Here is a 22,464-nt window from a genome sequence, read left to right on the forward strand (position 1 = left end):
ATTCAATGTATTTCTATTCAGTAATGATCTCTCAGTATAGTAGTTATGCTTCATTCCTGCAGCTTCTACTGTTGTTGTGTATCAGAAGGTGCATTATTGCTCAAATGCCAACAGAAAGATAAGAAAAAGGAATTGACAGTTGGTCATTTGTTGGCTTTGTTTTGGCTGGTTCACACTTTTACCATAATGGAAAATGACAGGGGGAGGGTGCACAAGACTTGTTGCATGTCTGCATATGAATGCAAACACAGCTACTATACTTATTCACTGTGTCAATATATAATGGAGAAATTTCTAAAGTGTAGAAATAATAATATATTGAGCCAAATAGAGTAAAATATAGTCTTGTTGAGATTGTTTCTACATTAGTAGAGATCAAGAGGTTAAACGAATTTAGTTTCATGACCCATGATGTTCACTTGAGACCACACTGTGCTGTCTCTTCCTGTCAAACAAGTGATGTGTCACCCACCCTCCCTATCGTACTCTCTCTGTAACTAAGTTTGACAGTCATCAGTGTCCTTTCTGCTCTTTTAATTGTCACATTAAGATTGTAGACAGATGATTTTGTGGTTGCTTGTATTCACCACCTACATCTGAGAACAACCAGAGAATAATATGATAAAGCATCAGAGCTGCAGTTCCAGTTGCTTCCTGAGTCTATCTAGTGGCAGCATAAACAACATGAGTTTCCTCCTCTCTCTCTGCTGCTGGCCTCCTGCTTCTTATTGTTTTTGGAAGGAACCTCAGCACTGAAGAGTTCAGCTCATCTGAGCCCAAATACTGTAAATCAGAGAATTGGAGTCACATACTGTATCTCACACTGCAATCTCTGTTTTTTCAATGTCTTCAAGTGCTGCACCTTTTACCAACACAGTTCTTCAGAAGTTAGAAAAAACAAAATGTAGTAGCAGTTTTATTTGGTGTGTTTTGTGGTTGTTGCTACATTGTGAAAGTAACATACTGGAGAAAATAGTACAGAGCTGAAGGCCATTCTTGCTGTGGTTGAGATGTCTCTTTTAGGCTGACACAGACAGTACTGTTTGTTACACTTGAAAGTGGCAGGATGGACGACTGAGAGCATAAATACATGTTACATGCTAAAAAACACACCTGGATGTTAGCTGTAGACTATCTTTGTATTTTCTTCCACGTACCACTATAGACACACCGACATACTGTATGTACTGTGCATACAGTCTATATTAAGTCAACATTTAAAGCTTAAGTTTCTGTATTGATGTACTGTAATAACATCTTTACAAGAGCGATATGAAATAAAACTCAGCACTAGAAAGAAGATGCAACTGTTATGCATCTTTTTTTCTGCCAAAGTAATGGTCTCCTGTCCACCAAACACACAAAAACACATAAAAACACAAGTGCAGATTCACATGAAAAAGCATCAGTTCCCCTCTGAACAGCTTTTCTTGTTTCTTGAGTCTATCTGGTGGCAGCATACACAACATTTGGCTCCACCGCTCTTCTTTTTGCTTTTGGACAGAAAGTCACTGCTGCATAGTTCAGGTCATCAGAGCCCAGATTCTGTAAATAAAAGTATTTACAGTCAGTCACCTTAACAAGTGGAAATGAAGAGAAAAACAAAACAATGGCTGGACATGATCTTAAATTATAAAACAAATACAAGTAAATGATCAAACTTTACTTGTAAAGTAAATGATAAAACATGATTCACCTCACTCTGTTGTCGATTCTTTTCTTCATTAGCTGCCAAATGAAAGAGACAATGTATCTAATCAGTTAATTGACCGTCATTATTCTAAAACTTTACTGTTATTCCGTTTTTGGCAAACATAAAATTTAGTAGTCTTCCAAAATATTCACACAACTTTAAAGAATTTGTGAAAAAAACTATGAACCAAATACAAGATAGAAACATTACCTCTCTGAAGTTTTCTGTTTTTAACAACCAGACCAATGATGACCGTAGTGTGGAGAACAAACAGACTGCCCAAGATCACCAAGATCACACCCATCAGCTTTGTTGTTGCATCAGACTCTGCCACAAGAAAGATCTTTAATCAGACTGTTTCTCCTTTTCTAGCTAAAAATGACGAACATTAAAATGGACAAATGAATTTTGCACAATGAAATCTATAAGAGACTCTTACGTTTAGACTTTCTGCCAATGTCATCATATGATTCATCATCACTGCCTTTTAATGAAATGAAGATACATTTTATTTTTATTTTGCTTTAAAAATGTGCATCAATATCTTGTTTTGACAATAATTAAATAGCCACATATAGAAAGACATAAGAGAAGAATATAAATTTCATAACATCTTACCTTCAACATTTAAATGTATGACACTTAAAAGCATCTGTCTGTTGCTGAAGAAAATCCACAGAAATAAACCCCTGAGTCAGATAAATCCACTTCCTTAATGTTGAGGGAGACTGTGGAAATGTTGGAGCTCATTTGAAATTTTCCATTTTTAAATCCATCACAGTATTTAACCTTTTTAGAGCTGATCATAGTTGAGATACAGCTGGCTTTGGTTTTGTTGACCAGTCTGAACCAGGTTGTCTTTGATGGAATGTTGGAAATGTTGGTGCACTGCAGTGTGACTTCTTCACCAGGCTGGACCTCCACAGTGTGAGACTCAGAAAGTGAGACAGAGATCCAGCCTGAAACACACAGCAGAGAAAACAAGAGATTTAGTTGTTATAGGAAGAAAAACAAAACCTCTTAATAAATTGAATAATGAGCAAAAAAGTTTCAATTCTGGCAGCAATGAAGTTGAGAGAAATGTAGTGGCAGTACTTACTGATGCTGCAGAGAATGAAAGCTGTTATCAAGGTAAGGTTCATCATGGTGCGTATGATTGTAGCTCAGCAATGTGTGTAATCAAACTGTGCTCCAGGAAGGGTGTTCTCAACTTAAGAGGTGGGGCTATTTTTTCTTGCTCATACTGTTGCGTAAACTGTCCACATGAATGCTTTCTGTAAAACGAGTGTTGATGCCAAATGATCGTCTGAACGGATACGAGATGGTTATCCTGAAGGTTATTTTAGCTGCATAGTGTTCAAACCAAAGTTAAAGAATGATAGACAGTCACATGTTATTCTCTTATATTAAATACTCACATGGCCTGGATTAATCTCTGCCATAAAAATGGCCACGTCAGACATCTGAGAAGTGTCAGGAAATGTAATATTTCCTGGTCATTCTGAACACCAGAGTGCAAGCTGCAGAATATGAGATAATAGTCTTCATGTGTAGAACAAAGTGCTTTATGTCTAGTTGCTCATCAGATACATTGAGGAAACAAACAGGCCCAAATAGAAACAACATAAAGACAAGTGGAATTTAAAATCATCTGATGAATGAAAGATGCAGGTTTTATCAACCACTTTTGTTTTGTTGTGTCTGCATCAGAAGCTTTAATTAACATTCTTACTTTTTGTAAATGAGGTACTTCCAGTTTTCTTTATGTTTACAGCTGCAGACAGTTGACTTGAATGGTTTACAATATAGATGCTGGTCATGTGTTGTCATTTACTTACTTAAAAATTTTATCTATCTAGCATGTTGTGTTTTCCCACAACATGCTTTAGTGAGTGGGTGTGAAGATCTGTGATTCCATTACATACTCATACATATTTACAGCAGTAGATCACGAAGCTGAGCCTCAATAATAATTCATAAACCTTTGTTTGACTAGTTTATTTCTGAACCCGCCCATCGTACACTGCGCCGTCATATGCTGCACCGTCACACACCACGCCACCCACCACCACAAGTAAATTCTCAACCTGTGGGAAACACTGTACATGTTGAAGACATGACAGATCACAGCAGAGATACAGCAGGTGCAGCTCCTGTCCATCTTCACTGTTGTCACATCCTGCCAGGACTTTCTGTTGTGTTTGGACTCTGTGTTTTTGTTCTTTTGGGTTTTCTGTGTTACACTTATGTTGCCCTAATTGAAAAAGTGAGGCTTGACCTAGTCTAATCAGTGCATTCAGGCTTAATCTGTTGCACATTTGCAAAGCCAGGATGAGGAGGTGCGACTATGTTAAGTAATTCAGATAAGTGCATGTTCACGGCTTCCTTAAACAGACCACAAGGTCGATCATAGAGTTACTGATGCAGAAATGGAGAAGATGCGTGCTGCATACTTCTCACCAAGTGAGCAACAGCTTATAATGGAAACTTATGAGGAGGTGAAACATATATGTAAAAAAAAGGCAATACGGCCGCTGTAATTAAACAGAGAGAAAAAGCCTGGCAGACAATAGTGGACCGACTGAATGCGTAAGTAGTCCAAAAATACACTTATTAACCGCTGCTCCACTGAAACGGTCATAATTACAATTCAAGGGATTGTCATTTTCACAAATTAACAGTTGTACACTTTGCCTTAAAAGTGAGCAGTGGAAGTTAATGAAGACTAATTACAAACCATAATGCAAGGATATGTACTACAACCATATGTGCAACTCTCTCTATCTATCTATTTCTATATATATATAAAATCTCTAAATGTTCATACAGAACAATTATGACTGGACAAAAGAGGACTTGGCAACACGTCAACATTAAAAGAATAAAAAGAACATTTTGCAGGCTGGTAAGTGCCTTGATTGCTGATGTACAGAAATGATCAGCATGTACAAATCAGGTGTATAAATTACTTAGAAGGTGCCTGCTCACATATTTTATTGACTGCACTGATTTTAGCAGTTAAGAAAAAGGCTCAAGTGTCTGGCACTTGCCCTCTTTATACAAAGTACATTATTCCAGTACTGCACATGGAACACAATCAACCATTTATATGGTGTTATGTGGACTGTCTGACTTTGGCTTGTCTTGCAGCATCTGGCAACACTGTCACTCTTCTGGAGCTACCAGATGATAATCTGGTGAGTATTATTCATTAAAGGCATAGGCTTGGCACATCTTGTCAACACTAGGTCAATACAAGTTCTATTGACAGGGGGAAGGCACTTCTGCCGCATATGACAAGGACACCGTGTCACTGGACTCTTGAGGTATCATGTCAGTCTTGTGGAAATACTTGGTCCATAATGGATAAGAAGTCAGTGATGTGGTGCTGTTAGAAAATATCACATTTGTAACAGGACCCAGATACTGTACAGCCTGATAGTCAGCCTGGCAACATAGTGAGTATCGCCTAAAGGAAATCCACATTATGCACAATTCCTGCTGTGCTAATTGATAAGCCTTTTACAGAATTCACAAACTGTCAGATGTCTATACACCAAACACCTAGAGAGACTAATAGAGCTGGCAGATGTGAAGATTTAAGTCCACAAGAAAAAACTGCAGGATATGGACCTTGACATGGAAATTGAACGAAGGAAACTGGACCTGGATATCCTGAAACTAGAAAGAGAAGTAAGTGATTTCAATGCACACTTTAAGCATGACTGGAACACAATGTATTAATAATTGTTGTTCTCTCTCCCAAGCTCCAAACAGACAAGTGATGACTGCAAAATAAAAAGGTCAAAACACATTGTGGTGTCCTCCCTGTTTCGTGAATGTACAGTATACTATATAGTTATTGGTCCAGTGAAGTGAGACTAATTTGGGAAGATTGTAAAATTATGAAACCTAACAACCAGAAACTGTGTGTTACCAATGCCAAATAAAATATATGTACACAGGGAAGAGTGACATACACTATCCTGTAAGTAGTAAGGGATAGGCTTCATCAAAAAGAGAATCAGTCAACTGAAATAATTAACAATGTATTGGTCTCTGACCAGTCTGCCATTAACATGGTCTGGAAATATTGCAGCATTGTCCTAGTCAATCTGTAATGCCACTCTGGGTCTGGGGTGACCCTCAGGTGGTGAAGACACTGAAAACGTGACATTAGAAGGCCAAATGCCATCTCAATTTGGGTCCTTGTTCTCACATGGGCAAGATTATTTGCTTGCTGTGCCACTGTTTGAGGGTCTGCAAGGGGAGTGAGCAGGAATGGCTGACAAGCATAACCCCTGTCTCCCAGCAACATGCAATAGAATACAAAATATAATCGTTACAAGAACATAAATGGAGTAAAACTTTTGACACATTTATTATGTTCAAGGTTCAAGGTGCTTATCAATAAAATGTGTGTGGCTCACCTTGTCATAGTCGCTGGTAAACCGTACTGGCCTGAAAGACTTGGGAGTCATGAACTGAGCCAGGCCACTTTGCCTCTAAATTACTGATTACGCAGTCAGCATCACAGATCATCTGAAACAATAAGATGTAGCCTATTAAGGTAATTAAATACACATAATTAATATATGTAGTTGACAGTAACCATAAGTCATTCTTACCTGAACATTGATAATGTGAAAGGATTTTCTGTTTACAAAATCTCCTTCATGTGCCCCTGAGGGATGTTTAATGTGGATCTGAGTGCAGTCCAGTGCACCAATGACATTAGGGAAAGCTGTAACACAAAATAATGAGTATCTTACAGTGACTGTTCTAATGTTAACGCTTTTTTGTTCTGTAATTGATGTTACCGGTAATCTTGTAGAATTCCTCTTTAATGTAGCAAATTCTTCTGTGGCCAGGGAAGGCGATGAAGATATGTGCCAATGATTTTAATGCCAAATACACATTTCTGATAGAGTGGCAAATAGTGCCTTTATTCAGGTTTTCAGCATCTCCAACTGAATATAAGAACATGCCACTTATGAAGAAACGTGGGCAGGACACAGTATAAATGCAGAATGCAGGTTTTTATTTAGGTGATTGTTAAACAGGTAACAGGCTGCAAAGAGGAAACAGCTGCTCTAGCGGTGATAACTGTGAACCTTTATTAGTATTAGCACAGTGCACATGTGTACAGACACAAACTCCATCAGAAGTTTCTACAGCTGTTAAAGCCGACTGACAGCTGATCCATCTGTGATCAGCTGTTGCTGTCATCAGAAATGGATGTCACTTCACATGACGCTTCAGAGGAGAGGACGTCTCATGTCTCTTAAAACAAATTTCCTCGTTTCCTGTCTCCTCGCTTGGTTTCCTTGTGTCTCTTCTTGCATCCACAATGGGAGGGACTAAGACACAAGGAAAAGACGCAAGTGAGGGAAACGTGGATGCAATTTAAGAGACTTGGGATGCACCCTATCAGCTCGCAATCTGCCCTTGTGTTGTGTCACCTGTTCCTTGTTGTCTGATTACTTTAGTTCCTGTTTTATTTTGAAATATTTTCTCCTTGTTTTTGTTTTGTTACCTTTATTTCCTGTGTTTTCTCACCTTTGTTGATTGCCTCATGTGTTTCACCTGTGTGTTGTTTCACTCACCTGTGTTCAGTTTGTAATCAGACCCTGTGTATTTAAAGTCCAGTTTTCAGTTCAGTCTTTGTCAAGTTGTCTGTGTTTCTGGTCAGTGTTCCTTCTTCCTGTGTCTCAGTGTCTCCTGTGTGTTTTGAGTTATTCTATAAATTTCTGTATCTGATCCTGCCTTCTTCTGTATTTGGGTCAACCTGCTCCACTCACTTCGTGACAGCTGTGATCTGTACTCAGTCTTCCTCAATGCAGCTGCCAACATGTTTCTTGAAAAATATCAATGACTCATTACTTATTTGTCATTGAAATAATAATCACATTACTTTTGTACCTACTCAACAGTAAAAAGAAATGACTTATATGAACTGTTACATTAATTTCTGTGAGTCAACCCAGCTCTGTCAAAGGTGCTTTCCAACAACTCTACATGCCACATCTTTTTGTATTGAATGAGCAAAAGCAGAAATGAGACATTTTGGTTTGAAGGGGACATTTTGTGCACATTTCCAGGTCTATATTTATATTCTGGGGCTCTACTGGAATATCTGTGCATGATCTACAGTTTGAACTTTTTATCTTATACTGGCTCTTTATGCAGCCCCTCAGTTCAGCCTCTGTTTGAAACAGGTCATTTTAGCCCCTGTCTCTTTAAGGCTCCCCTCCTGATTAGCCCACTCTGTTCTGATTGGCCAACTCTTGGAAGCTGCGTCTAAGCTGACATCTGGGGACTCTGGAGGCTACGTAAACAAGAAGTAGTAGTAGTAGGAGTAGGAGTAGGAGTAGGATCTGCTTCTTTTTCTTCTTCACTTGAAATGGAAACTTTTCAGATACATCTGTACATGTTTAAGCCTGATTCTAATCCGAAATATGTTGGTGGACAACACAAACAACACAATTTGAGCAACCTTAGCAACAACCTTGGGAACAAAGGCTACAAAATGGATGGTTGTTTGTGGGCATGTGCGAACAATCACTGTCATCACGAGGAGGAAGTAAAGGTAACATTGCAAATGAAGCATTCAGAGCAGGCTGAAGCCCTGAATGTTGACTTTCAGAATAAAATAATGAGTATAGGCCAGAGGCAGACTGAACACCTCTGGATGTCATGTATGCAGCTACACTGGAAACATCCACAATGTCCAGATGATCAGTCATCCTCCTCTAGAACCTCAACAGTGAGGCTCAGCTAAGTGATGTACTGCTGTGAATATGTATGAGTATGTAATGGAATCACTGATCTTCACACACACTCACTAAAGCATGTCATGTCAAAACAAGCTATTCTTTGGGGGTTTTTTTTAATTAAAAAAAAAAAAAGTCTCCATAAGCCGACAGTTTGACATATATATCAGGTATGAACGTGGGAACTGTTGAAAGGTGAATTTTAAAAAAATCATATGCCAATAAGCAGAACTTTATTTCAGATACCTGGAAAAAGAGCGATGAGTGTTTAACCAGTTCCTCCACATGGTATCCCTGGAGGATGGTAAAGCTGACACAGTTGTTGCTGCTGCAAAGGATGTCATCCAGAAAACTTGAGGGGGGGTCACATCGTCAGGACCTTGAGGGGGGCTGTGTGCACTGATTGGGGGGAAAAAAAAAAAGGAATTTGACACTTAGACACTGAGACAGAGATCCACCTTGAAACACATAGAGACAAGAAGAGATTTTTAATTAGAGAAAGTTTGACGGATAATAAATCTTAAACAAAAAGCAGAGAAAACAAAATATTTTTTTCTATAAAAGAAAAGGAACATAAGTAATTAATTTGGGTATATTTTGTAATTAGTGGATAGTGCATCTTGCGTATGACTGTTACACTGAACTGTCCGCAACTGAACTGTGCTCCAGTAAGGCTGCTCTCAACATAAAGAGGCGGGGTGTTTTTTCTTTTTTTAGTTACTTGTCTTATTGCTCAAACTGACATCATAAATGCTTTCAGGAAAAGTGTTGATGCAGAATGTTACCCTCAAGTTATTCTTCAGACTATGTTATACAATATGTTGGTCATATCAGACGTTGCAGTTGCAGACATTTGTGTAGAAGCAGTGATTATATACCCCCATATATTAGAACTAAATGGAGCTTTACCTGCACAACAAAGGATGTTTTTGTCTCAGTACAGAGGTGGTCTCAAACGCTTGTGGTCTCCTGTTGATTTCCATCATTGTACACTCAGTTCAGTTAGGACACTCAGGTCAGATTTAAAGGTGCAATAAATGACATTTAGCCTCACTGGATGTCAGCAAACAACTATTTTCTATGTAAGGATATAGTGGAGTAATGGCTACCTGAGCAGTGATTGAAGTTACACTCCCTCTGTGTGTGTTGTTGGCTGAGCTTCTCTGTTCTTTATTTTGGTAGCCACACCAGCCCCATGTGCATGTTGATGCATGTTAGTGCATGTGAATCCCTCTGTGTCCGTTTCTAAGATGGCGGACACATCACAAACTTTCTCAAATTACAGGTAAACAGTACACTAAAACATGTTTCTGAAAACATTTGAGGTGAGAAATAGGCAATGCAGTAACAGAATCTTGATCCATATTTGATCAGCACCGCCTAGTTTGACAGTTTCAGTTCAGATCTGAGTTTTGTGAGTTGTTGGCTTTCTTTTTTCCCCCAATTTTATTGAGTAAACAAAACACGTTTGTTTTGGTCTGGGATGTTGATTCTATAGTGCGACATCTAGTGGCTAACTGTCGTGAATTGCAACTTTAACCATTTATTTCAACAAGACATGCATTTTCAATTGACAGCGAAGCTCTGCCTATGTGATGCTCTGGAATAATCTGAGCAAGTTGACACAGACTGACCCTGAGCTCACAAGCCCCCGGCAGAGCTTTACATACACAATGATTGAAGAACATGTATGATTGAACATTCATGTTCACAACAGCTGGATGCTAATACAGGAGGAGGCTGGAGAGGTAGAGTGAGATGAATTACAGTCAGGTGGTAATGCAGGAGTGAGGAGCATAGTGAGCATTATGGCAAGCTGAATGAATGAGCACCTCCGAATTTATAAGGACAGCGTAAGTGGATGGAATAGATCATGGACATGTATGATTGGACAGAAATGAGACATGTGACTATAACTTACTTCCATGCCTGCCTTAACTAACGCTTAACTCCTTTGATTGTTTTTCAGATTTTTACTTCTATGCAAAAATAGTAACTGTTTTCCACTAGTGCAGTATGGCATGCTTACATAAGTGACAGTAAAAGATCTGTTACCAACATATTCATACATACAGTATTCACAGCAGGGCATCCCTGAACTGAGACTGATGGTTTAAGGTCTGTTTCCTACCAGGTTGAAAGTTTGCCAGTCCTTTCAACCACAGGTAGGCTGTTCTTCTCCATGTGCTGGAAGTTCATGCTACCATTGTGGGCCCACCGCTCTGAAAATGAGCTAATTAGCCTTATAGACTGTGGTGGTGGAGGACTTCTTTGCACCCTGAATTGCCTGTACTATGCCAGGGTCTAGACCTAGACTCAGTATTTTGACCCTTTTAGGTCCTATGCCATGAGTAGCTGGCTCAAGCTGGACCATGCTTTGATAGTGCTAGTTCCTGTACTTTTGTATCCTATTTATATGGACTGACCAGGGGTGAGGCTACTAGTAGTAAGGCATTTAACTGAACCACAACACAGTTGCAACTGGGGGATATCAGGATGACCTGCAGATTCCTGTGTCTGATCCTCTGAACTTAGAGTGTTAAAACTAAAAGCAGCTCTTTGAGCCAGGGTACATCGTGTCCATGCCGGACAGTAGCTGTTATGCATGTCTTATTTCCTGGACCAGACCCTGATGATGAGAAGAACAGATTGAAGAACTTTCTCATTTCCTGTTGTCTCAATAGTTCCAGTGTCCTGTGGACCCAGTTTGAAAAAGAAACCGAAGCCCTGGAATGTAAAATGATTAAATGTCCCTTGTTTGAATGCTACTGACACATAAAAGTATCTTTCACAATAGAGTCGAACAAGTTGCCTGGCACAACTAGCTTCAATCAACCCTTTAAAACAAATCTGCAAATGGCTCGCAGGTTGTAGAAGCATTCGACAGGTAAAGATCCAGATTCTCAAGAGGGTTGGAGATCTCATCAATTGAATCTACCGATCCAAGAGTGCTAAAGTTAAGCCATGATTGTGGAGTAAGACATTACCACTGTATTCTATAAGCATCACAGATATCTTTCCCATTAACCTGTATTGAATGGTTCGGAAAAACAGGACCTTGTAGTGCTGGCATGCTGGCAGATATCTTGGACTCTGGCCAAAGTGTGACCCAAGACATGAAGTCATCCATAACTACTTCACAATGAGTTTTTACAGTAGTTCTGAGAAGAATTTTCCTCTTAAAACTGAATGTCAGTGGATGTATATGCTAGCGTGAGAAGTTAAACCCATAGAGCATGTTACAGGGTTAGAAACGTGGCTCCTTCTCCGTTAAACGCTATTCATATGCTTTCAGATGAAGATCTGTGTTTCAAGTGTGAAATGTGACTCATGACAAGGGGAGCAGTGACACAGTTGAAGGCTGATTTACAGCTCACATGATGCTATTTTATTACATCTCCACTTATCACTCACATGGTAAAATATCACAGCAAAATATTCAGTTTTGACATTGTTGAACTGTATGTGTTTCCAAAACCTCTATACAACTTTAGAGACTCTGACTTTTCTCTAAATTTGTTTTTAGAAAGCTTTGATCTAACAGGCCACATGGTTCTCACCTCAGTGGTGCTCAGACCACACTGAGCTGTCTCTTCCTGTCAAAGAAGTCATGTGCACCTCACTCACTCATCCGACCTCAATATAACACTATAAGAGAATCTGGACAATAATCAGTGTCCTCACTGGCTCCTCCTCCATCAAACACAAATCATATGTTTTTACAAAATAAACTTTGACTGTGAGAAAGAAAATGCTGAGAATTAAAGCTCTGCAATAGGATAGTGATTGAAAATGATCTTTATTGCAAAATGAGATTTTTTTGTTGGCAAGAGATGTTATTCCTCTCAGCAACAACAACACACAAAAGCCCCAAAGCGGATTAATATGATGAAGCATCATTTCCAGTTGTTTCCTGAGTCTATCTGGTGGCAGCATACACTACATTTGGCTCCACCACCTTTCTTTTTGCTTTTGGTTGAAATGTGACTGCAGCGTAGTTCAGCTCATCAGAGACCTGATTCTGTAAAAAGAGTATTTACAGTCTTAATGTGGTGAAATGATAAGATTGAAATAAAATACAATTTAGATACTGGTTCTTTGAGGCCGATACCAATATTGATATTTGGCCAATTGTCATGAACACAATGATGCCTTGATTTTTTTTAAAGGATTGTGACATTTAGTGAAGATGTGAATGAAGGAAAACATTTTACAGTTGAAAAATAAACTTGTTCATGCTCTCTGATGGACATATTATGTAAAGAAGACACTGTTTCTAAATGACACATATCTTCGGCACTTTTATTTCTTGCCGATTTTGCTTATTTCTTACTCATCAGCCAACATAAACTGTGATACTGCAACAAGATCATTTCAGCTAATAGGTCTGGCTGTCATACAATATATCAAAGTAAATGTAAAAGTAGGATTCACCTCACTTGGTTGTGGATTCTGCTCTTCTTCAGCTAAGTGACAGAGACAATTACATCTGATCAGTTATTTGACAGTCATTGTTCTAAAATATTGCTGTTATTACATTTTTCAAGCAAGACGTTTCATATATTTCCTCCATATTGTCAACACTTGAAGAGAATGTCCAGTAGCAACAAAACCAATTATAAGACAGAAACAGTAACTTTGAAAAAGTACCTGTCTTAAGTTTCCTGATTTTAACCAGCAGACCAATGATGACCATTGCAAGGAAAACAGTCAGACCAGCCAGGATCACACTCGTCAATTTTGTTATTCCATCAGACTCACACTCACATTCTACAAGAAAGATCATTAAATCAGACTAAATTACTACCAGAAGTGACTTGAGATGAAAAAACAAATCAAGCAGAACTGTTTCATTTTCAAATGTTTGATAATCTGCATTTCTACATCTGCAAATCTTACTTTTAGATGTGTCATCCACGTCATCATGTGATCCATCATCACTGCCTTTTAATGAAATGAAGATACATTTAGTCTTGATTTTGTTTTGACAGATTTCACAATCATTGTTTGGTAATGTTTAAACTGTCACTTTGTTGCATATGTAGATATTAGATAATAATTATGAAACATATTGACAATATAAACATAAATGACCAAATAGTTGGTACCAAACAAAATACAAGACATTAATCTTACCTGCAACATTTAAATATATCACAGTGAAAACTGGACGTCCACTTGTGTAGAATCCACAGAAATACATTCCAGAGTCTGATGAATCCACTTGTTTGATGTTCAGAGAGACAGTAGAGATGTTGGAGCTCATTTCAAATTTTCCCTTCTGAAAGCCATCGCAGAGTTCAGCTTCGCTGCCAGATTTGATCATAACAGAGATACAGTTGATCTTGGTTCTGTTGACAAGTCTCAACCAGAAAGCCACAATGCTATTTTTTAATCTATCGGGACACTGCAGTGTGACTTCTTGGCCAGACTGGACCTCCACAACCCGAGACTCAGACACTGAGACAGAGATCCAGCCTGAAACACACAGCAGAGACAAGTTGTTACAGGAAGATAAACGATACCTCTTAATGAATTTAACAGTGAGTATATAAGTTTCAATCGTGTCGGCTAAACATAGAATAACAACATTTGTAATGAAGTTGAGACTAATTCAAAGCCAATACTCACTAATGCTGCAGAGACTTAAAGCAGTTATCAAGGTAAAGGTCCTCATGGTGTGTATGACTGAAGCTCTGCAATGTCCGTACTTGATGTGTGACCCAGGAAGGTTGATCTCAACATAAAGAGGCGGGCTGTTTTCTTGTTGCTTGTCCTGTTCCTCAAACTGACATTAATGCTTTCAGGAAAAGCATCTTGATGCAGATGTTTGCCTCAATGAGAACGAGACAAAGTTATTTTTCAGACAATGTGATTTAATAATAAATAATCTTCAAGCCAAATTACATACAATATAGTGAACAAAGATATATTGAATAAGAGTGTTTCCCCTAGGTTGATTGCTTTGGGGCGGTGGGGGGTGAAGGGTTGTGATGGCTGATGAAAAACTCAGAAGACACATTTCCACGACAACGATTTGGAAGACGAGTCTTTTCTTTGTCTTGAGAAGCTGCAGCATTTATTTATTTACTGCCAGACTGACAAGTTACTGCTAACCTTTTCATCTGCTCCGCTCGCATTCACCGTCACTTTTCTGCCTCTCTCTCTCTGCACTCGCTCAAGTACACACGCTCATTTACACACTCACCACACACACACACACACACATTACACACTGCCCTATTCCTAAACAGAGCTACACTACGGCAGTGTGCCACTGCTGAATGAATATTGGGGAAACACTGAGATATTTACCTCAATATCCAGTTTCTTGCTGTTTGTGTTTTTTCTATTATATCATTACACATTATAGCTGCTCCAAGACTAAACAGTGAGTGCTGACATGCTCTCCATGTTGTTGTTATCTCTGATTTCTTCTCAGAGCTGAATACAAACCTTGAGTGCACTTATCATTGTTCTTTTTTTTTTTTAAATATTCTCATTCAACATTAATTGTTTATTAATTTAACAATAAACAATAAAAAAGATTGGGAGCAAGAAAATCCTGAGAACATTTTTCAGGACCCGTTATTGTCGAGTGCTTTCATCTAAATTTCACAAAGTACATGCTTCATATCTGGTTGTGTAAATATGAGTTTGTATATTTCAACAAGTCTGAAAGAAACTGTGAAGGTCAATTAGTCAGTTTGTATAAAGTAATGAGTGGAGTAGTGAAATATTGTCAGGAGTTGATATATACTGGTAACTTTTAACTAGACTTGGATGTTTGTGGTTATGGCTGAAAACCAGTCTTTTTTGACAAGTGAAAGGACAAAGAGGCAACAAAACTCATCATTAACAAGCCGAAGTGCAGCTTCATCCTTTCTGTTGTGGCCTCTCTGCTCTGCATGTGTGTGCCACTCAAACAGACAGCAGAGGAGAGACACAGAGAAGCAGGAGAAAATGAAGCACATAAAGAAACACAGTTATGTAACCTGGTCACTACGTTTTTATAGAGTCCTGACCTCAAACTCTGCATGCTGTTATCACAGCCACTGCCCAAAGGCTGATGCCCAACAGTGTCCCGACTGCAATATAAGTAAATACAGGCAGAGGGCAGGGTCTCAGCAGATACATACACCAACACGCACTTCTAGTGGGTCATAAGTGATGATTACATTTGTATGAGTTTATACATTGTTTGTTTTAGGAAAAGATAAATTCATGAGCTTGATTTTGAGAAACAAAGTAGAGATGTTGGATCATGTTGGTCATTTCAAATGTTCCATTTTGAACCCCATTACAGAAAGAAGCAGGCTCAATATAATTGTACAGAGAGGAAATACAATGGGGCTTGGTTCTGTTGATCAGTCTAAACCAGAATAAACCAGAGAGGAAGAAGTGGAAAAGTTGGAGCACAGCAGAGAGTCTTCTTCACCAAGCTGGACCTCCACAGTCTGAAACTCAGAGGCTGAGACCGAGATCCAGCCTGAAACACACAGCAGAAACAAAATGAGATTTAAATCCCGGCTGTTAAGCAACAGACAGACAACAGTTCCTCTAATCAACTGTATTAAGTCAATTCATTTTTCCTGCTGGTTATTAAAGGAAACATAAGTTAGCCATGGAGAACATTTTGAGGGTAATTCAATGTCAGTACTTACTGAGGCTGCAGAGAAGTAAAGCTGTGATCATAGTAAAGCTCATCATTGTGCATTTGATCATCTACACAACAATGGATCTTAAAATCACTGAGCTCCAGGAAGGAGGTTTGATTATGTCTGTTTATCTTGTCAGCCACTGACCACATAGTTGATATTTTGGGTTGAAGTTGTGGTGCTGAGAACAGTGTTTTTCTGAGGTAACACATCTTGTTTTGACCTGTATCCCCCTGCTTTGTACCAAAATCTACACTGAACACAGGTTCATTTAAAACTGATCTTTTTATTCACTTTTGGTAAGACAGCCAACAAGCATATTATCCAAATACATGAAGGGGTAAGAAACTCAGTAATTGTTGCAATATTAAGACTCTAAATTCTCAACTTCAGAGACAACCAGGCCTTTATTTGACACAAACTTATAAAGACATGAATCTATTCCTAATTTCCTCTGTTTGCCTTTATAATTGTATCACATTTTAGTAAAATGTCTTGTTTGCTGATCTACTGTGGTTTAATTTTGCAGCTGGTGTTGTAATGCATACTCAAAATGTCCTCCTTGTTTACCTGTTGTCTTGGTCAAATCAGTTCTGTTCCTGTGAGATTTTCTCTATAACAACAATACTGTTTTCACTCACTAATTAATTCTAGTTGATTCTACTTCATTGTCTTCAGGTACTGTCAGTAAATTCAGCACTTTCCAGCAACATGTGACAGTAAATAGCTCTCTCAATGTTGTACTTAATAGTTCAGTTACTGTGGTCTGTAAAGATGGTTTGAGATGAGATGGATTTACACTTGATGGTATTTTAACTGATTACATCTCAACAGATACATCACCAAAATATCTTCACGTTAAGAAGAAAACAAGTTGTGTGAAAGACGAACAGTTTTAATTGCATGTGGTTTTACAGCAGAGAGCTAAAGGCCAGTCTTGCTGTGGTTTTGTTTTGACTGGTTCACACTTTTACCACAATGGAAAATGACAGGGGCAGGGTGCACAAGACTTGTTGCATGTCTGCACAGTTACTATACTTATTCACTGTGTCAGTACATAATGGAGACATTTCTAAAATGTAGAAATAATAATATATTGAGCCAAATAGAGGAAAATATAGTCTTGTTGAGATTGTTTGTACATTAGTAGAGATCAAGAGGTTAAATGAATTTAGTTTCATGACCCATGATGTTCACTTGAGACCACACTGTGCTGTACTTCCTGTCAAACAAGTGACGTTTACCTCACTCACTCCTCCCTTCTTGCAGACCATCTGACTCTCCCTATAAGGAGATTTGACAGTCATCAGTGTCCTTTTCTGGCTCCACCTCCATCAAACATCTAATATGCTCTCGTTTCTCTCAGATTAGGATCAGAGGCAGACAGAATAAGAAAGACTTCAACAGAGAAGGATTGAAAGAAACACAAGAAATAAAATGCAAACTTTTAATTTATTGATCATTTTTTCACAGTGAGTCCTTCCACCCACTGCCCACACACAAACACACATCAGGTTACTGTGATAAAGCATCAGTTCCTCTCTGAGTTTATTTGCTGGCAGCACTAGTTCTCACCTTTTTTCTTTTTTCTGTCTGAAGAATAAGATGAAGACAAACAAGATAAAAAGACACTGAGACTGAGAGCAAGAGAGAAAGAAGCACGAGAGAATCAAAACTCAACCAGAACATAATTAAAATTTGATTCTAAACAAAGCGATCTCAACCATCCAGTAGCTTCCTGAATCTGGTGGCAGCAGCAAACACAACATTCAGCTCCAGCTCTCTCTCTGATGCAGACCTGCAATTTTCTTTCTTTTGTTTTTGGATGGGCTACATAGTTCAGGTCATCTGAGCTCATATTTTGTACATAAGAGTTCACACAGTCATGTGTTGTATCTTAGATGCTGTAGCTGAGTTTGTCAGGTATCATCCTTAAATCTGTGCATAATTAAAGTTTTTTTTAAAATGTCTTTCTTCCAAACAAGTAGGATAAATCTTGTAATTCAGTCACATTAAAGTTATAATACTATTGTTTTCTCCAATAACCATTCAATGTATTTCTATTCAGTAATGATCTCTCAGTATAGTAGTTATGCTTCATTCCTGCAGGTTCTACTGTTGTTGTGTATCAGAAGGTGCATTATTGCTCAAATACCAACAGAAAGATGAGAAAAAGGAATTGAAAGTTGGTCATTTGTTGGCTTTGTTTTGGCTGGTTCACACTTTTACCACAATGGAAAATGACAGGGGGAGGGTGCACAAGACTTGTTGCATGTCTGCATATGAATGCAAACACAGCTACTATACTTATTCACCGTGTCAGTATATAATGGAGAAATTTCTAAAGTGTAGAAATAATAATATATTGAGCCAAATAGAGGAAAATATAGTCTTGTTAAGATTGTTTCTACATCAGTAGAGATCAAGAGGTTAAACAAATTTAGTTTCATGACCCATGATGTTCACTTGAGACCACACTGTGCTGTACTTCCTGTCAAACAAGTGATGTGTCACCCAAACCCTCCCTATCGTACTCTCTCTGTAACTAAGTTTGACAGTCATCAGTGTCCTTTCTGCTCTTTTAATTGTCACATTAAGATTGTAGACAGATGAAATAAGAAAGACAAAGACTTTGGCTTAGAAAAGAAAAAGAAAAACACAAGCATGAAAATACAAACTAGTTTCTATTTTTGTGGTTGCTTGTATTCACCACCTTCATCTGAGAACAACCACAGAATAATATGATAAAGCATCGGAGCTGCAGTTCCAGTTGCTTCCTGAGTCTATCTAGTGGCAGCATAAACAACATGAGTTTCCTCCTCTCTCTCTGCTGCTGGCCTCCTGCTTCTTATTGTTTTTGGAAGGAACCTCAGCACTGAAGAGTTCAGCTCATCTGAGCCCAAATACTGTAAATCAGAGAGTGGGAGTCACATACTGTATCTCACACTGCAATCTCTGTTTTTTCATTTGTGCTGCAGCACAATGTCACAATGTCACAATGCACCTTTTACCAACACAGTTCTTCAGAAGTCAGAAAAAACAAAATGTAGTAGCAGTTTTATTTGGTGTGTTTTGTGGTTGTTGCTACATTGTGAAAGTAACACACTGGAGAAAATAGTACAGAGCTGAAGGCCATTCTTGCTGTGGTTGAGATGTCTCTTTTAGGCTGACACAGACAGTTCTGTTTGTTACACTTGAAAGTGGCAGGATGGACGACTGAGAGCATAAATACATGTTACATGCTAAAAAACACACCTGGATGTTAGCTGTAGACTATTTTCTTCCACGTACCACTATAGACACACTGACATACTGTATGTACTGTGCATACAGTCTATATTAAGTCAACATTTAAAGCTTAAGTTTCTGTATTGATGTACTGTAATAACATCTTTACAAGAGTGATATGGAATAAAACTCAGCACTAGAAAGAAGATGCAACTGTTATGCATCTTTTTTTCTGCCAAAGTGATGGTCTCCTGTCCACCAAACACACAAAAACACATAAAAACACAAGTGCAGATTCACATGAAAAAGCATCAGTTCCCATCTGAATAGCTTTTCTTGTTTCTTGAGTCTATCTGGTGGCAGCATACACAACATTTGGCTCCACTGCTCTTCTTTTTGCTTTTGGACAGAAAGTTACTGCTGCATAGTTCAGGTCATCAGAGCCCAGATTCTGTAAATAAAAGTATTTACAGTCAGTCACCTTAACAAGTGGAAATGAAGAGAAAAACAAAACTATGGCTGGACATGATCTTAAATTATAAAACAAATACAGGTAAATGATCAAACTTTACTTGTAAAGTAAATGATAAAACATGATTCACCTCACTCTGTTGTCGATTCTTTTCTTCATTAGCTGCCAAATGAAAGAGACAATGTATCTAATCAGTTAATTGACCGTCATTATTCTAAAACTTTACTGTTATTCCGTTTTTGGCAAACATGAAATTTAGTATTCTTCCAAAATATTCACACAACTTTAAAGAATTTGTGAAAAAAAACTATAAACCAAATACAAGAGATTACCTCTCTGAAGTTTTCTGTTTTTAACAACCAGACCAATGATGACCGTAGTGTGGAGAACAAACAGACTGCCCAAGATCACCAAGATCACACCCATCAGCTTTGTTGTTGCATCCGACTCTGCCACAAGAAAGATCTTTAATCAGACTGTTTCTCCTTTTCTAGCTAAAAATGACGAACATTAAAATGGACAAATGAATTTTGCACAATGAAATCTATAAGAGACTCTTACGTTTAGACTTTCTGTCAATGTCATCATATGATTCATCATCACTGCCTTTTAATGAAATGAAGATACATTTTATTTTTATTTTGTTTTAAAAATGTGCATCAATATCTTGTTCTGACAATAATTAAATAGCCACATATAGAAAGACATAAGAGAAGAATATAAATTTCATAACATCTTACCTTCGACATTTAAATGTATGACACTTAAAACTGTCTGTCCACTTCTGAGTAAAAATCCACAGAAATAAACCCCTGAGTCAGATAAATCCACTTCCTTAATGTTGAGAGAGGTTGTGGAAATGTTGGAGCTCATTTGAAATTTTCCATTTTTAAATCCATCACAGTATTTAACAGTTTTAGAGTTGATCATAGTTGAGATACAGCTGGCTTTGGCTCTGTTGACCAGTCTGAACCAGGATGTTATTGCTTGAACTTTGTAAATGTTGGTGCACTGCAGTGTGACGTTTTCACCAGGCTGGACGTCCACAGTGTGAGACTCAGAAACTGAGACAGAGATCCAGCCTGAAACACACAGCAGAGACAACAAGAGATTTAGTTGTTATAGGAAGAAAAACAAAACCTATTAATAAATTGAATAATGAGCAAAAACCATTAAATTCTGGCAGCAATGAAGTTGAGAGAAATGTAGTGGCAGTACTTACTGATGCTGCAGAGAATGAAAGCTGTTATCAAGGTAAGGTTCATCATGGTGCGTATGATTGTAGCTCAGCAATGTGTGTAATCAAACTGCTCCAGGAAGGGTGCTTTCAACTTAAGAGGTGGGGCCATTTTTTCTTGCTCATACAGTTGCGTAAACTGTCCACATGAATGCTTTCTGTAAAACGAGTGTTGATGCCAAATGATCGTCTGAACGGATACAAGATGGTTATCCTAAAGATTATTTTAGCTGCATAGTGTTCAAACCAAAGTTAAAGAATAGAGATAGACAGTCACATGTTATTTTCTTATACTAAATACTCACATGGCCTGGATTAATCTCTGCCATAAAAATGGCCACGAGAAGTGTCAGCAGATGTAACATTTTAAAGAGTTCCTGGTCACTCTGAACACCAGCGTGCAAGCTGCAGAATATGAGATAATAGTCTTCATGTGTAGAACAAAGTGCTTTATGTCTAGTTGTTCATCAGATACATTGAGGAAACAAACAGGCCCAGATAGAAACAACATAAAGACAAGTGGAATTTAAAATCATCTGATGAATGAAAGATGCAGGTTTCATCAACCACTTTTGTTTTGTTGTGTCTGCATCAGAAGCTTTAATTAACATTCTTACTTTTTGTAAGTGAGGAACTTCCAGTTTTCTTTATGTTTACAGCTGCAGACAGTTGACTTGAATGGTTTACAATACAGACGCTGGTCATGTGTTGTCATTTACTTAAAAATTTTATCTATCTACAAAAAATAGCTTGTTTTCCCACAACATGCTTTAGTGAGTGGGTGTGAAGATCTGTGTTTCCATTACATACTCATACATATTCACAGCAGTAGATCACGAAGCTGAGCCTCAATAATAATTCATAAACCTTTGTTTGACTAGTTTATTTCTGAACCTGCCCATCGCACACTGCGCCGTCACATGCTGCACCGTCACACAGCACGCCACCCACCACCACAGGTAAAACACAGGCCTGTGGGAAACACTGTACATGTTGAAGACACAGCAGAGATACAGCAGGTGCAGCTCCTGACCATCTTCACTGCTGTCACATCCTGCCAGGACTTTCTGTTGTGTTTGGACTCTGTGTTTTTGTTCTTTTGGGTTTTCCTGTGTTACACTTATGTTGCCAGAGGGGTGTTCCATCAACGCAGTTAAAGAAAACTACGCTTACTTGAAAAAGCCTGGCTAGAATTAACGTCAACTTTCACTTGAGGCTCAAGTCATTCCACTAATGCAGCTTAGCCATGTCTAGTCAATGCTAAGTCTAGTAACGGGACAGAGTGCACAGTAAACTTGGCAGCCACGCATTGCTCTGTTCTGTATTTCTCTGTTTTGTGTCCTCAGGTTAGCTAGCCCATTGTTGTTAACTTTGGAGCTAACCCCCTTCACTTTTCCAGCATT

At 38.3% G+C, this 22,464-nt stretch overlaps 2 protein-coding genes across 3 annotated transcripts; both read right to left on the reverse strand.

Moving 5' to 3' along the window:
• Positions 1–624: 624 nt before the first annotated feature.
• LOC121890060 lies at positions 625–21,578 on the reverse strand. Of its 2 annotated transcripts, none has more exons than XR_006093675.1 (6): positions 21,047–21,578; positions 20,565–20,906; positions 20,157–20,430; positions 19,955–19,986; positions 19,129–19,803; positions 625–862 (listed from the first exon to the last, which is right to left on the reverse strand). XR_006093675.1 is itself a non-coding variant. In XM_042402320.1 (6 exons), exons 1-6 carry the CDS (start codon positions 21,090–21,092, stop codon positions 19,702–19,704), a joined length of 684 nt encoding a protein of 227 aa, XP_042258254.1. In that variant the 5' UTR covers positions 21,093–21,578; the 3' UTR covers positions 19,170–19,701. The 2 variants fall into 2 exon arrangements, 1 of the variants encoding a protein (XP_042258254.1); XM_042402320.1 differs by lacking the exon at positions 625–862 and having other exon boundaries at positions 19,170–19,803; positions 20,157–20,273; positions 20,386–20,430.
• Positions 12,270–14,568, reverse strand: LOC121890059. Its single transcript, XM_042402319.1, has 6 exons — positions 14,098–14,568; positions 13,603–13,944; positions 13,366–13,410; positions 13,117–13,236; positions 12,901–12,932; positions 12,270–12,487 (listed from the first exon to the last, which is right to left on the reverse strand). Exons 1-6 carry the CDS (start codon positions 14,141–14,143, stop codon positions 12,386–12,388), a joined length of 687 nt encoding a protein of 228 aa, XP_042258253.1. The 5' UTR covers positions 14,144–14,568; the 3' UTR covers positions 12,270–12,385.
• Positions 21,579–22,464: the final 886 nt, after the last annotated feature.

Source organism: Thunnus maccoyii, chromosome 22 (assembly GCF_910596095.1).
Source record: "Thunnus maccoyii chromosome 22, fThuMac1.1, whole genome shotgun sequence".
In the NCBI taxonomy this organism is placed as follows: domain Eukaryota; kingdom Metazoa; phylum Chordata; class Actinopteri; order Scombriformes; family Scombridae; genus Thunnus; species Thunnus maccoyii.